The sequence below is a fragment of the Platalea leucorodia genome (genome assembly GCF_965183815.1).
Source record: "Platalea leucorodia genome assembly, chromosome: 14".
Classification (NCBI taxonomy): Eukaryota; Metazoa; Chordata; class Aves; order Pelecaniformes; family Threskiornithidae; genus Platalea; species Platalea leucorodia.
The window spans coordinates 2,491,428-2,507,166 of record NC_138836.1 but is presented as its reverse complement, the minus strand read 5'-3'; the positions used below and the strand labels follow the sequence as shown (position 1 = coordinate 2,507,166).

The 15,739-nt window shown below is 47.9% G+C and overlaps 1 protein-coding gene across 2 annotated transcripts in view; it reads left to right on the top strand.

Moving 5' to 3' along the window:
• Positions 1-15,739, top strand: part of TMEM104 (transmembrane protein 104) — a 45,453-nt gene that overhangs the window by 6,020 nt on the left and 23,694 nt on the right. The window contains exons 5-8 of one of the 2 annotated variants that reach the window (XM_082326928.1): positions 626-728; positions 1,141-1,221; positions 5,735-5,834; positions 6,627-6,732. In XM_082326928.1, the coding sequence (XP_082183054.1) occupies positions 626-728; positions 1,141-1,221; positions 5,735-5,834; positions 6,627-6,732 (390 nt within the window). Of the gene's footprint in view, positions 1-625; positions 729-1,140; positions 1,222-5,734; positions 5,835-6,623; positions 6,733-15,739 lie in introns of both variants that reach the window. The other variant, XM_082326927.1, reaches the window with a different exon arrangement.

Here is a 15,739-nt window from a genome sequence, read left to right as displayed (position 1 = left end):
CTGAGGTCTATAAATCCTTGCTGATCTCAGGTCATTTAACTGGGACAGGCTGGAATGTCCTTGCTGCCACTTGGGCTGTATCACAGGGAGTGGACAGTCCCGAAGTATGTCCTTGCTGTAAAACTTACTTGTGGCTTTTTGGATCCTGGCTTTAGTGGCTTTTCTGGATCGATCCGAGGCATAAGTGTTTGCACTGATTTACATCCCTGCCTGTATGTTAGCGGGTTGGAGTTAGGAGCTAGACCTGTCTGCTCTGACTAGCTAAGGCTATATACATTGGGATTTTTTTACTACCAGTTCTACAAGCCTGCAGATCTGCCGGAAGTTTCTAACTTCTTTGTGCCACTATCGCTACGTGAATTGGGCGCTGCTGTTGTCTGCGTGACCTAGGCAAGGACAGCAGAGCCTGTCGCTCGCTTTAGCCTGCTCTGCTAGTGCCCTCTTCTGCTCTCCTCAGCATCCCAACCCCGCGCCGAGGGCTCCCTGGTATCACCTTTGCTTGTGTGTCCTGCCCATCGCCGTTTGGGACCTCCCTTTGAGTTTCTGGAATTAAGACCGTGACACTGGTGGTGCCACAGCCTGTGGGTAGCAGACACCTCAGCAGCGGCCTGCTCTTTTCTTCCAGGAGGATGATGAGGATGAGGATTCTTCCTCTGGAGTATCTGATAGTGACGTTCTTCTCCAGGATGGCTATGAGCGAGCAGAGACACGACCTATCCTGTCAGTTCGTAAGTACCCGGTTCGTGCTTTCACTGGATCCGAGACCTCTTCTCTGCAGACAGTGTCCCCGTGGGCTCCAGCAAGGGGAGCAGGACTCTCCTGTCCATCTCACCCTTAATTTCATGTGTTCACATCTCAAAGTCCTTAGCACTTGCAAGATAAGATTCATTGAGAATTCAGTTCACCTTCTGTGCTCCGATAAAGATCTTTTCCTTCTAGGTCACTAAGATGAGAATATCTTACTTTGAAAACACTTTAAACTCACTTCAGCAGAGTAATTGGACCAGTGACTCTGCAGCTGTGGAGTTGAACAAACTGTCCTTCAAGCTGTTGCTAGAGCTCTTTGAATGTCTTCAAATGTCCTGGCCTCTGGCTTTATTGGAGGGACTGGTTGAAATACTTCTTGTTTTCAACTTGCAGAGAGACGTGGCTCACCCAATATCTTTGAAATCACTGAGAGGGTGGAAATGGGCCAGATGGCTTCCATGTTCTTCAATAAAGGTAAGTGATGCATGTTTTCAAAAGTCCTTTCAGGTCCTCCTGCATGTTGTGTTTGTGTGTGTGGCTTTTCCTTAAGTCTGCGTGCTTCTTAGTGTGGGTTTGCATCCTGAGTTTGTGATGTTTCCACCCAAAAGTGTCGTTCCTTCTCTCTGTGGACTGTATTCATCCCCCTGTGTGGTGTTTCTACAAAGTAGACTATTTATGGGCCAGGTGGGCCAGAACGTGCATGAAGGGGAGGACGCCGTGGTAGTAGCAGAACTAGCCAAAATACTGTAGGTTACGGCCCCCGTTTCTTGAGACAAATAAGTGTAAGTCAGTGCCTTTTCTGAGTGCCCTTAACCTAACTCCAAACTGCCTCTATCCTCTGTGATCTCCACTGTGTAGAGCAGTAAAGCCCTGTAGTGTTCGTTAGTTCTGTCTTGGTTGTAGCATTTGAGAATAAGATGTTTGGGCTTCCCTGAACCCCATAATTATCAGTCGGAAGGAGAGAGACTTCTGGGGACAGCTGCTGAGAATTACGTGTGTCTCGGGGGTCACCAAGAGAGCTGCTGGGACGTGAACTGCTGAAAGGGTCCCTTTCAGGGGCTAGGCAGATGTCTTTTTGCTTTTAAATGTCTGTTGTATGCCAGGGAACAAACTTGTAACCGTACTGCAATAAAGCCGTATCCATTGCTGCATGTGATACAAATGCAAACTACAATGTTTGGTATTCTGAAACTTATGAAAGAGCACATTTGAAATGCTGTGCAGAGCCAGAAAATCATCAGACACCATGGTTGTGCAGTTTTGAGCCTGTCAGGCCCCATTTCTTGTGGAAAGTGACATTTTCTCTTGTTCACTGGCCACCTTACAAAGACGCGATGGGCTGGTTTTTTCCACTACATTACATCAGCTTGACGCCAGTGTAAGGCTTGCCTCTGAAGGACAGCTGGGCTTAAGGAGTGAAGATTCTTTGAACTATATTATTGCTGATTTTAAAGTCCAATTGAAAAAACTTTTTAATTTCCCTGCATGCCTCTTCTGGGCCTTTGTAGATTTAAATCACTTAGGGCTATCAAAATAATCCACCTTGGATCAGACTGCCACTTTTCTGGCCAGAGAAGAGGAGAGGTGACTTGAGTGCGGATGGGAGACCCATAAACTTCCTAGCCTCGCCTGTAGCACTGGGTTGCCCTGACTTCAGGCAAGTTTTCTTGCTTGTAAAGAAACACTGTGCACACTTCCCTGTCTCTCAATCACCCTCTGGGGAGTAATATTTGGGAAGTGCTTTGAAAGCAAGCACCATGTAGCAGGGCTCAGCAGTATGGCTGAGGATTCAGCTGTAGAGGCCTGTTCAGCTGCAGGAGGGCTGGGGGAACACAGAATGAGGAGTGCTCCCATAAACAAGTTCCAGAAGGCCCCTGCTTTGCCTGTGCTTCGCAGGGGGAGATGGTAACAACCCCTCAAGCCAGCCAGGCCTTGGGCAGTTGCCTTCTAGACGTCTCTGCCTTGATGCTGGCTGCTGCTCAGCCAGCAGAGGGTGCTGGAAATACACGTCGTCTCTCCCATCACTGATGCACGCTTCCTAGCAAAGTGATATAAACTGCTTAGTACTCTGAATCTTAATCCCCCTTCTTAATGTTGCTTTAGCCAGAGTTATCTGATTTCTGTGTTAGGGATCCCCGCCAGGACCTGCTCAGCCCAAGGCGAAGGGATGAATCCCTCGGCAGAAGGCAGCTGGGACAGCTGCAGACCGTAGCTTGGAACAACTTGTGCCTTCCAGATGAGATGAGGTACAGGCAGCGAAGGGTCTGGGGCAGCTGTAGCTCCTTTGCTGCTTTCCCCTCCTCTGTGCTCAGCAGTGAGGCTCCATCCCTGTACTGTTGCCGAGTCCTACTTCAGAGACACCCTCCGCTTTGCTGAGCGGTTGCAGAGAAGAGACAATTTAAGTACCTCCCTCTGCAGATCCTCGCTGAGGTGCTTCCTTCTGACGGTGGCACAGAAAGGCCTTCAATAAGGGCAGTTGCTCAGTGACCAGTTGCTACTGCCCAGGGCTGAGTAACTGGGCCACGCTTGGGAAGTCCCGGCTCCAAGCACCAGCCTCTGTGGTTTCGCAGCTAGCAAATGTCTGGTTGGGTTTTTGCTCACAATATACAAAGCACGGATCCAAACCCAAGGTGTCTGAGGGCTTTACAGCCTTCCGAGGGAAGGCTGGTGAAAGCTTTACAATAGACCTCAAAGCCTCTGATTTCTAGCGAGTTCTCTGCTTCTTTCCCTTGACTGATTTTTATTTTCAGCAATCTGACAGGAGTTGAATCTGCAGTCCTGGGAGGTAAGCTGGGGATAAATCTCAATTTCAGACTGTCTGCTTTCTTAAAGGGAGCTGACTTAGGTTTAGGCTGTGAAGGACCTGTGTGCTCTTTCAAAAGAGCTGGCTCTGAAGAACTGCTTTTTTTTTTTTTTTTTTTTTTTTTAAATTTGCAATATTGGGTGCTTTCTTCTGGGACCGAGCAGTCATTTATTGCAATAATGGATTCTAGGCACATCTATCATGCTGTTTCCCCACAGGAAGTCATTGATTTTTTTCCCCGTTTTGTGTCCAGTAATGAAAGTATTGATCAGGGAGGGTCAGCAGCAGTTTATAAAAGTACTGATGCTAAAGTCTTCCTGCCTTCGAGAGGATGAGTTTGGGAGAGGAGCGTCACCTGGGCTTCCCACAGACAGAGAAGTCGGCACTGGCACGGGGATATAGTGTGTGCTGGTGGGTACCTGGGGGTGCTGCTGTGGCTCAGCTGCTGCTGTCTGCCTTGTTTTGTGTGGGGGGAGCAGCTGAGGCCTGACATCAGTAGCAGATCCCAAAACGGCATCTGTATCTGTGTCTGCGCAGTCCTGTGCTTAGTGTGTCTTGCAGCTTCTGTCCCATGTCAGGTATTTGTTACAACCTCCAGCCCTTTTTAATGGGAAATTGGAGAAAACTGGTAGGTAGTTTGTTGCCATCCTCAGAACAACGCAGAGACTCCTTAACTGGGAAGCCATCTTAAATCTTTCACAGAGGAAGAAGACAAGGGGGGAGCTATATGAAATGATCTGACAATTTCTGCAAGAGCTCCATTTGTCTGTTTAGACAAACCAGGAACAACTCGAGGGCACTGGCTTAGTGTGCCGCTTTACAGAAGCAGGGAAGTTTTCTTGCTGCTTTCCCAATACAGCCCTTTTTTTAGGAATGTTTTATGCTAAGTGGGCTCAGCATATTGAATAATTTATTTAAATGAAGGATAATGCCTGTTAATGTTTCCTGACATCCGGGGCAGTATGATGGCAAAACGTGGGAAAACTTTGGGGCATCCGAGCACTGTAGAAATATTAGGCAGCATTCCTGCAGTGATGCTGTCCTTGTTTGATAATAGTCACGTGCGAGGCTTGGAGAGGTGAATTGGTTTGCTCAAGCGGCATTAGGATTAAGCATCAGGTGGCATTGCAACTTGAAAGAATGGGCAGGTTCCTTGAGCTGTTTTCCTTCAATGTCAACTTCCTAAGTGAAACAAATCTGAGGCTTTTGTTTTTTGTAGCTCACCTGTCCCTGAACTAAAATATGGTTCAGTTTGTTTTTCCTTGGTGAGATTTATACTGACTTGCTTGGAAGAAAAGAATCCCCGGGTCTCATCAAGCATTTCTTTATCCCTGCAGGTTTTTAGCCCTCCACAGCAGTGTCTTGTGCCCCAGTAAGGCTGTTCTGTGCACCCAATTAACTTGTGTGAGACTTTTTTAATCTCATAGGTGAAGGCAGGGTAAGCTTTAAAAACCAAAAAAAAAAAAAAAAAACCAAAACCAATGAAAAACCCACAAACAAACCTCCACCCAAGAAAACAGTATGGGACAGGAACAGCCTACACTGGGGCAGTAGGGTAAGAGGGCTGTGGAAACAGAGTTTTAAAGCTTTGCAGGTTTGAACCTTGGCTCAAGTTGCTGATGGTAAGGAATCTCCCAAAGCAGCTCCATTTCAGCCCTGTGGAACCTGAGCTCTGCGGGGCCAAGTCCCTAACGTGCAGGTCCTGCAGGTTTGCAAGCAGAGGGTTTGGAATCGGCAGAGACTGAAAGCATCTCCTCTCTCCATCTCACTGTTCGTCAGGCTGTGCTCACACCAAGTCTGTGAGCATCAGCTAGAGGTTTGCATCAGCTAGAGGTTTGCCTGTGGCTGTTCCAAATTGACAGCTTCATCTGGCAGACGAGGTATGTGAGACCTGTTGGTCTTGACCGGCAGCTGGAGGATGGGCTTGAACTAGAGGGCCTAGTGCCAGGGCCAGGTACGGAAGGAGGCAGAGTTGAGCTCTGAGACACCTCGTGTCTTGTCATTCCCTGTGCTGTGGCGAAGTTCCCTAAGCTGCTGCTGTGATCCTTGGGTGGAGTTTGCTGCAGAAAGAAGTAAACTGTGGAGGCAAATCGTGATTTACTTTGAAGACCTTGAAAAAGTTTTCTGTATTTGAAGTGCAGAGTTCAAGGATCCCTGTGCACTCTGCTTTTCCTTTTCCTGCAGTGGGTGTCAACCTCTTCTATTTCTGCATAATTATCTACCTCTACGGAGACCTGGCAATCTATGCAGCAGCTGTACCGGTCTCTCTCATGCAAGTGACCTGGTAAGTGTGCTTACTGCCGCGGGGTTGTCTGCTAACAGAGAAGAGAGCGGGCTTTTGGATTCAATGGGGTGATAAGTCTGACTGGGATCAGCTCTACTTTCTGAAGAATGGAGTGGAGAAATGACTCGAGGACAGCTCATCACTTGTGGGTGGGAAGGTAAAGTTGTTTTATATTCCCCACCTGTGTCTGCTGCCTGCCTGAAAAGTAGCTGACCCGGTTTCAGATGAGTCCTCAGGTGTGAAGTACTTCCAGCTTCAGGACTCGCAGGCATGGGATTTGTTGCTCAGTAGTTTGTTTGCAATACTCGGTGCAATATTTTAGCTTCTCTGCCTCTTTGGGTGAGAGCTGAGAGGTGTGATGCTTACCAAGCCTGTGACCAGCGAGTGGTGATGTTACATGGACTTAGCCCTGGACTGAGACCAGTTCCTTTCTCAGAAACAGATAATGAAAGAGATTGGTTTGATCAAATCTGGGCTGGATTTGGACTCATAACTTGGAAATGGAAAAGCTCAGTGATCCATATATGACCTAAACTTGCTAGCTTGATGACCAAATGACCAAACTTGTAAATAATTGCAGGCAATTCGAGAATTTGCCTTTAAATGTATGGTACTCGGTGACTTGCTCTGTTACACAGTCCAGAAAATACAAGGAGGGAGGGTGTTCAGGGAGGGAGAGGAGGAATGGACGCTTCAGGTCTCTGATCATTCTTCTTTCTTGAATGCAGGAGAGGGGAAGACATCTGCTAGGAGTTAATTACTGTCTTTTGTTTCTCCCTCCTTTCCCAGCAGTGCTACTGGCAACCATTCTTGCAGTGTTGGAGATGGCACAAAGTACAATGATACGGACAAGTGCTGGGGGCCAATTCGACGGATTGATGCTTACAGACTGTATCTGGTGAGTTTCTGAGATGGGGATGACCAGTATTTTCCATTTTTTTTTCCTGTAGAGATAATGTGGCTCAAGTGAACAACAGAGGTGTGAAGCTTTCGGTTCAGTCTGACCTTTTTGGCCAAATACCCCCTCTCTATTCTTGGTAACGTGGCTGTGTTTTAATTTGGTGGCCATCAGAACGATCCTTATGATTTTTGAGTTTAAGTAGAGGTCTGTCCTTCTTGTTGTGTAGTTTTACGTTGCTTAAGCAGGTGATATGTCCGTGCCAAAGGGTGGGGTGTTTTCTGTGGCTGGCTAAGTCATTGTTGCTTTGTGGTAATTGTTGTCGATATGCTGCAGTATATTAAGCTGTCTTGAGTGCGTTCTTTATGTGAATAAAATTGTTTATGCTGCAGGAGAATCTGCTTTTTGAGAGATGATGGAAACAGCCCACTTGAACGACATCCAGTGCTATATGCTGCTTTAGTAATAGCTTTCTGTCTAGTTTAGGATTGTCTATGGCATCTATTACTGTGCTGTGGTTCTGCTGTGAAACCGAGGTTTTCCCCAAAGGATGATAAACGCTGCTTCTCTGGAGCTTGGGGAGAGTTGAGCGCTCGTACCTGGAGACAGATGGGCAGAAGGAGAAGAGGGAGGTGTGCAAGCGCTGCGTAGCGTGGCTTCTGTGAAGGCTCTCGGTGAGAATGTTAAGAAAAAAGAGCGAAGGTGGCCGTGTGTGCGCAGAGAAATCCGGGGTAAAGGCTGCTCGGAGCAATTTTGCAGTCGGTACGTTTTGGACGTGCAGTGGATCACATCCCTGAGTGCACTTGTTCCAGCGTTATTGCAGAAGTAAGAGCTGGGCCTCAGAAATACTAGTGAATGTCAAAGCCTAGTTAATTATTTAAGAGAAATATTATTGCTTTATTAAATTGTGTCTTGGTCTGTTTCTTTAAAACTTCCAGAAGATTGAAGATTTCCTTCCTGAATTTCAATGACTCTGACCCAGGAGAAGGAGCTAGTCAGAAAAGGCAGACATGCATTAATTATTGCCTGCATCTCTCGGCTATTATGTCTATAATTCATGAAGATAATTGTTGTTAGGACTTGAAAAATTAAAAAAATTAAGACTGTTTAAGCATTAGACTTGCCATCTGTGTACATAACACTCACAGGAGCTTTTCCCTCTGCTTGTCTTCTCTTGGGGATTTGGAGAATAAATATCTGCAAAGTCTTTGCTGGTGGTTAATCCTTCCCTGCTCAGTCAGAGATGAGGGTTTCGGTGCTTTTCTCTGCCCCCTTAGAAGCAGGGAGGGACTGTTTGGGGGGGAGCGTACCAGTCTGTAGTGAGTTACTGGAAGGGGTGGTTCCCACAGTCGCTATTTTCAGGAGACTGCTGGGTGTCAGCATTACCTCCAAGTTGTGGTTTTCTGTTAAGGTCTCTGATTCTACTTACTAGATGAGTATGGGAGTAAACTGGGAGATGTTCTACCTCCAGCTCTGCCGGTCCCACTCCCTGCTTGACCGGTGTGGTTTTATTCTCCAGAAAACAAAGATGATGACGACTTCCCCAGAGAGGGATAAGAGATGGGATCATTTATAAAACATTCTGACCACGGTACTGACACCGTCTTCAAGTTTGGGCTGCCTCTGAAGTGACTGTGCTGGTTAATATTTTTCCCCCGCCATCCTGTTTGCAGTGTGGACAGCTAGTGACCAGTAGTTAGAGCTCCTAAACTTTCTGAGAGAAACCTGGGGATGGGAGGGCAGGAGTAGGAATTTGCTTGACTTCAAGCAAAAAATTTATTAGCAGAACACTGTAAATATCTCTACAGATTTTGTCCAAGCTTCTTGTGTATAGAAGTGGAGTCTTGAACACGCAAGAAAAGCTGAAACCTGCCTATCTGAAGGGGAAAAGGCAACATGAAAGTGAGGAGGGGTGAGATGCATCGAGAGCACAGCTATTCTCTTGGTCCCAGGGATCATACCCATAGAGACCTTGCTCTGTTTTCTTGGCTTTTTCTTTTTGTAGTTCTTTCTTGTTGAATTAATTCAGGTTCCACGTTTCAGTGGACAAACAAGGTCTCTTTTTGCAGGCAAGGGGACAGATGGACACTGCAATCCCAAAAGAAAGCAGCTGAGTTTTTGGATCAGCCCTTTTGTCCTAGGTGCCCACCTCCAGCTTTCTCACCTCCTCTTAGTGCTGTATTTAGGTTTAAGTGACTTTTAGGAGCAAGATGGGTGGATGTAACTGGAACTTCTTGCCTGTTCCAATGAAGCAGGTCTCGATGTAGTGTTGTATTTCTTACTCTGTGCATGACCCCACAGAAAGCCTTTTTTGGACTACCAGGAGAAATAATCTATTTGAGGTTTTCTGGGAAAATGGTGCCAATGGGAGCTCTCTTGTGCCAAGTACCACCAGTCTGCCAAAGGTCTGTGCTGCCTTCCTCCTGTCGACTCTTTCTCTCTCAATGCTATGTCTTTTCAACAAAAAAACATTTCAAACATTGACTCTTCAAGCTAGGGGTGGAGAGGGGAATAATGTCTGATGTAAAAATCCTATTTCACGGTTTATTGTCCAAAAAGGCCTCTGGAAGCTGTTTCTGCTCTGATCACTGTGAATGGATGCTGAAAACTATGTACATAATGAGAATATTTAGACAGATTAAATTGTTCTCTTGAGACTTGCTTGTCTGTGCAGCATCTTTATTGCTACTCCAAGATTTCACACCTATGTGTGACTGCAGACTCTTCAGAGACCGCCAGGCCCCTATTAACCTTTGTCTGAACAAATGGTTATCTTGCTTCTTGTTTGTAAATTGCCTTGGAAAATAAAGGCTTGCAAAACAAATAAGTGAAGGCGACTGCAGGAAATACCGAAATAGACTTTTGCTCCTGTCCCATCACCTGCTGCTAATATTTGCCTCCTCTTTGGGACCGTAGGAGTCCTGGGAGGTTTAAAAGGTGAGCCTTGCCGTGCTGTTCCACGCCTGTGGGGGCAAGACCACGCAGGGCAGATCTGCTGGGAGAAAGGCACGTGTGAGATGCCCCGGCGACCTTGTTGAAGGCAAGCACTGATTACAGTTGAAGCAGATCGATGGCTTTCTATCTTCGCTTCAGATCCGTCACCACGCTGTCATGTCCTCGACAGCTGAAGTGACTCCTGAGTCCCTTGGCTGTCTCGATGGCAGTGCTAAGGACAGGGTTGAGTTCTCTCCGTGCTGAATTCACAGTTCAATGCAGTCGCTCATCCTTTCCGTAAGGTCAGCTGGACGTCTTCTGTGTAGCCTGCGGGGAAGGGGCAGTGGATTTAAGTTTCAGCTCTCTCGTCATAACACTTTCTTGTCGTTCCGTTGCAGTGATGTAGGAATGTGACATGATAGTCCCTGTTTCTAGAAAGCAGATACTGAGATAAATAAGAGATTAAATCCTGGGGATCAGCAGCCATTCAGAGCATCTGATCCAAAATGCGTTCATGACCTGGCAAACGGCGCTTGTCTTCTGCACCAGGGCAGCCGTTGCAGCTAAAACCTCTACCCTCTTCTCGGCCCTCCTTTTTTGGCAATTTGGGGCATGGTGTCTTCCCACGATGGAAAGGAAACGGCTTCAGTTCTCGGAGGGAGATGTACGCCTTTCAGAAGAGGCACTGGCACAGGTACTCCTGGTAGCCTGGCTCGGTAGCGCGTCAAAGCCACCAGCTGCATCTGTTCTGTCTGAGTCTCTGTTGGTTTTTTAGCTGATTGGGAAAGGGCCGCAGCATCCGCTTGTGCCGGTTCACAGATGCTGCAGTATCGCAGGCAGCCCAGCGGGTGCGGGCCGAGCGAGGATGGGAGCGCAGATGGTTTAATGGAGATTATCCCAGTTGGAAACGTGCTTGTGCACTGAATAAAATGAGCGGGCTTGCAGGCGCTTACCGTCCCTCTTCAGGAGGGGACAATGTCACCCCAGCCTGACGCTCTGATCAGAATACCCAGCGACCAGAGCGGGGCCGGGCTGCAGCCGCGGGAGGCTGTGCAGGGGGGTGAGGAGGTAGTCTGAGGACACGTACCATTGCTCAGTGCCAGCAGAACTTAATCGGCAAACGCAAAGGCTGAACTGATAAGTGTTGATGTAGATCCCGTCTGCCTCGGCGCGGTGCTGCCTTCCTGGCCCTCTGTGGCTACAGGCTGGAGCGCCGTGCTTTGTGCCGCTAGCGTACGTGCTCCGCTTCCCTCCTCGGCTGTGCCCTGTGTGTGTGCGCACCCCCTGCTCCTGCGTAAAGGTACCCGTGATTTTTGTTGTCAAAAAGGATCCTTCCAGATACATTTGCCTGCACTAGGGCAGTTTTATATATCTTGTAGCCTCTCCATCCACGTCTCCAGCTCAGGGTTGCCTTCTGGCCTCTGCAGGCTTTCTTTGTGGGTGTTCTGTTTTATTTTTTTAACCTCCCAGCAGTGATATGAGGGGAGCCCTCATGGCAGTGCTTGACACCCGTGCTCGATCTAAGCTGTCTCTTGCCAACTGGGAGCTGGAGAAACAGAGCTGGAGCAGTGCTGCAAGCAGAGTGCTTCTTCCAAGGACACCTGGGTTTGCTCCGCTCGTTCCCTTTGCAGCAAGTGCTTTTCCTCTGCCCTGCCTTCTTCAGCTGTGCCCTGCAGCAGCATCCGGTAACAAATGGGTCACAGCTGCTGTCTCCTGGATATTTATTCTTACAGGTCTCAGTGTCTAGAGACCTTGAGAGCCAGCGGTGGGCAAGGTAGCTGCTTCCGTGGCAGGTGTCTGGAGCAGGGAGGGCTGATTTCACAGCACATCGACCAAAAAGGTTTGGGCTGCTTGCCCTGGGATCCCAGGGTGAGCCAGGGTGAAAGGAAGGAAAGCTGATGGAAGTTTACCCTGCTGGTGTGAAGCCATCGTCTTGTTTAAATAAATTGCTTAAACTGTAGCATTGTTATGTTCCAGGTTACCCCAGCTTACAGTAAGGATGCAGCAGGACTGGGGCACTATTAGCATGTTACCTTGCATATCCTATAAGAAGTTATTAATGTTAAGACCATCTTGCCAAAGATATTGCGTTATTTCCCCTACCACAAATGCTCTGATGTGTTTTATTATGATGCTGATATGGAAGTAGAAACAAATGCACAAAAAAAGGCAGCTGCTACTTCTGTGCGTAGATCCAGTTCTGAAAGCCTTCAAAGTAGGGAAAAGCCTCCTGAGGGTCCAGAATATTATGCCATTTCTGTATGTACAGGCACCTGGGTTGTGAGCTATTGCTGTGGCGGGAGAGGAATTAGTACTGCATTAAGCATAAATATCAATAGCCCTAACTGTTTGTTACAGGTGCCTCTGAAATACCGCTTTGCTTGGCTAAAAGCCCGGTCTCAGGGGCTGATTGGAGTCTTCTCATGCCTCTCATCTAGTCAGCTTCCAAAAAGTAAGGTCAGTTAAGTTGCTGCTTTGCTCTCAAGTGGTTGAAGAAGGATAGGAGCCAAGTTCGTTTAAAATAAATGGTGTCTGGACGTGGGATGGGAAGGCAATTCTCAGCTTTTTTGTTGTGAAACTAATAAGGTTGAAATTGGCACGCAGCCTTGTTAATATGGCATAAATCCTGCCTCCTTCATCCTGGTCCATTCTTCTTCTGTGGCCTTGTCAATAAATTCTTTCGATTGCTCACTCGTCATATGCCTGTGACAGATAAACTAGCTCTTTCGGAGTTTCCCACACCCCTCGTGTTTCCTAATGCAAAGGGAACTTCAGATAATAACTGGCCTTGTGAATAAGAGGTTTTTCCTGACCTGGCAGGAGGAGAGAGAAGCAGGAGGAGTGCGGTGTTGTGAAAGTGGAATATAAACTTGTACTGGTGACCTAAGAGCTGGAGTTCAGCTTCTGGTATGTGGGGTTTTTTTTTCGTGCTTTCCTTGTAACTGATTGCACTTTGGGTAAAAGAAACATCAGCCAGAAGGCAAGCCTCCCTGCTGCGAGGGCTGGGTAGGAGAGTCAGCCTTTGGTACGATAGTGAAGCAACTGCAAGACCATGGATTGAAGCAACTGAGTTTAAAGGAATAGCTTGTCTCTTTTCACAGGAAAATCAATAGTGCAGGGGACTGGAATGTGTTTTCTGCACAGAGCTGTCTGTTCACTTCACAGTGAGAAGTGGGTTTTTTTTTCCTTAAGTGGAGCTTGGATTGCGCTGTCACTTGGACACTGAGCTTTTCCAAAGGGCCAGTCCTTTCCCCCGCCACCTCCAGCTGGCTGGCAAGGGCTGTGTGGAAGGGAAGGGCGCCGTGCTGCTGGCTGTATGCCTGGCCAGATGTGCTGCAGGTGCTACCAGCCCTTAAGAGAAGGAAGGTGGCTGGTGCGGCAGGCAGAGGCCATTGGTGAGCTCAAATGCACTTGGCTTCCCCACAGAAGAATGTCCTGCACACTTTAGTGCTTGATTTGACTTACGTGATGATGGATGGTGGGCATGAACCTTGGAAGCAAGTCAGCTAAACAAATTGGGCAAAGAAGTGGCTCTAGATATATCTTTGTTTGCTTTTGTGCACTTCTGCGGTTATGAACTCGCCAACGCTGTTTATTGGGCTCAGACCCCAGCCCCTGCCGCTCAGCGGAGCCACCCAGGTAAGGCTGAGAGGCCACGCCACTGCTTTGCTGAAATAAAGCTGTCCTTTGGAGTAAGCTCACTTGGGCAGCAAGGCACCAGAGCTGACACTGTTCTCTCTCGATATTGGAGACCGGTCTCTGCTGACCAGGGCAGGTGTCAGAACCGATACCTGGTTGTGATCGCTCATGCACTACACAAGTTGTAAAGGTTTAAAAAGGGCCTTTTAAAATTCCTTTCTTGGACTAGACTGTTCCAGCAGACTCACAGATCTTTCATTTTTGGAACACTTTGTAGAAAATAGTGATAAATGCATTTCCCCTGTGCAGTGTTATTTTGTGCAGTGGTAGTGACAGCATCCTAGAAACCAGAACTGGAGAAGACCTGTTAAGTCGGCTAAGCACTCCCCTGGGAGATGCAATACAAGCCTTTTTCTCAGCAGCATATTTTCTAGTATGTTGTTCGATGCTTTAACACCACTTTGGTTTTTAAACAGAGGTCTGACCTTGCTGCCTGCCTGATTCGCATCAGTGTTTTCATCGAGTAAGGCAGCAGTCTTGATCTCCCCTCTCCTGAAATTACCATTAGTTCCTTAATAAACAGGTAGAAAGCACCAGGGCTGAAGAAGCGTGCAGTTAGGCCACTCTGAACATTACCAGAGGCTATGGAGGAAAGAGCTCTGGACAGACTGGTATCTCTTTATATTCCTAAATAAGTCTGCAACTTCTTAACATCCTCCTAAATTGCACTTTATGTCTGGGTGAGATCACTGATGCTCTTGTCCAAAAATGTGGATTTTTGGACTACATCAGCAAATCCCACACGTGGCTCATGCTTCTGTAAGCAGGACTATAAATACAAATAATGCAGCTGGGATTTATCTTGTAAGTTGAAGTCGGTATAATGCTCTCGGGCAGAGCTGATCTCCGAAGCCTGTTGCACCAGTTTGGTGTGCACTGTACAGGGAAGGCAAAAAAGGAGGCTGGGAGCAAGCGGACTCCCCGCAGCAAGGTTTTTATCTCTTGCTTTTGTGCTGCTGCAAAGCGTGGGATATTTCCTTTCCCTTCAGGCAACTCCTCCCTGACACAGTGAAGGGGATAATGCTGTCCCTGAAACTGCATCCTCCAGGCAGCTGAAGAACGGTGTGACGCTCAACTGGGAAGTTTGTAGGGGGGAAAAGAAGAAAAATAATGGCTTAGTGGTGGGGGCACCGTTTGTGTTGCGGCAGCCAAGGGGTTAGTGGCCTTCAGGAACAGTCGTCCTTGCTGAACCCAAGTACCTCCTAACCCTGGCAGTCTGTGGCTTGACATGTTTGCAGGGCCCTCTGCGCATCCATGTCACGCTGGTCCATGTCTCCCTCGCATCATGCTGTCTCACCCAGGGGCTTCTGTAGTCAATATAAATATCATTATAGTTGCCAATACCCTGCCAGGAGATGCTATGAATATGCAGGAATTTTGGGCAGTGTCTGTGTATAATGATTATGCCTTCACACTTTGTTGGAGGGAACTCATTAATCTCTCGTACCATGCTAATAAATTGGGGAGGCGGGGGATGACTCCTCAAGGTTACCCGGTGTCAGGAAGGAGGAAGGCTCCCGTTTCATAGCTTGTGGGAGGTCAAAGCAAGCTGGTGTGGGGGGGTACAGCCAGACCTGGCTCTGCAGCTCCTCTGCTGTCCTTCCAAGTACCACAAACCAACCATTCAGCTCTCCTGCATCTATCCACTTTGCTGCTTCCCTCCTGCTTGTTCAGATGCAATTAGGAGATGCAGAATAAGGGGGAGCCAGGGGTCAAGGAGGCGGTAAAGTGATTATAAGATGCTGCAAATGGCTGTGCCATAAATACTCCAATGATGAAAAATTAGATGCCAGTCACCTCAGGGTTATTGCTGGCCTCCATCTTTCTCTTGTTGTGAAAAATGATAATGGAAGTGTATTTACCCCGGAGAGTGCAAGCTTGCCGCTGGCTGTGATCCTGCACACCCCAGGTGTGCCAGGGACTGCAATCCTTGCACCGAATGACTTTCTGAAAACACTTTGTGCCTGGATTTCTTGACTTTAAGAGGAGGAAGAACTGGTTTTCCAGGGTGTTCTTTCCAAAGTGGAAAGTTCCTGGTGCTCAGAGGTGGGTCAGCTCCAGAAAGAGACTGCGGCCCTGGCTCTGGGTGGGGAGAGGAGAGCGGCACCTTCCGGTACTGCCTCGCCGTCCACGTGCTGCTTCTGCCTTGACCTCCCAGAGCTGCACGTAGAGGCTGCTCGGTTGCCGGCTGGTCCTTGGTGTGTTGGATGCCCAGCGAGATCATAGCTTGCAACGACGTCGGCTGGGACCAGTAAGCTTGTTTGCTGGATGGGCAGTCAAAAGCAAGCTGCCATCAGCTGGTGCTGGACTAGAACCTTTGCAAATCCCTAGATCGTACTCGGATTCACTAAGCTAAGTGGCTTTGGGGGATCCA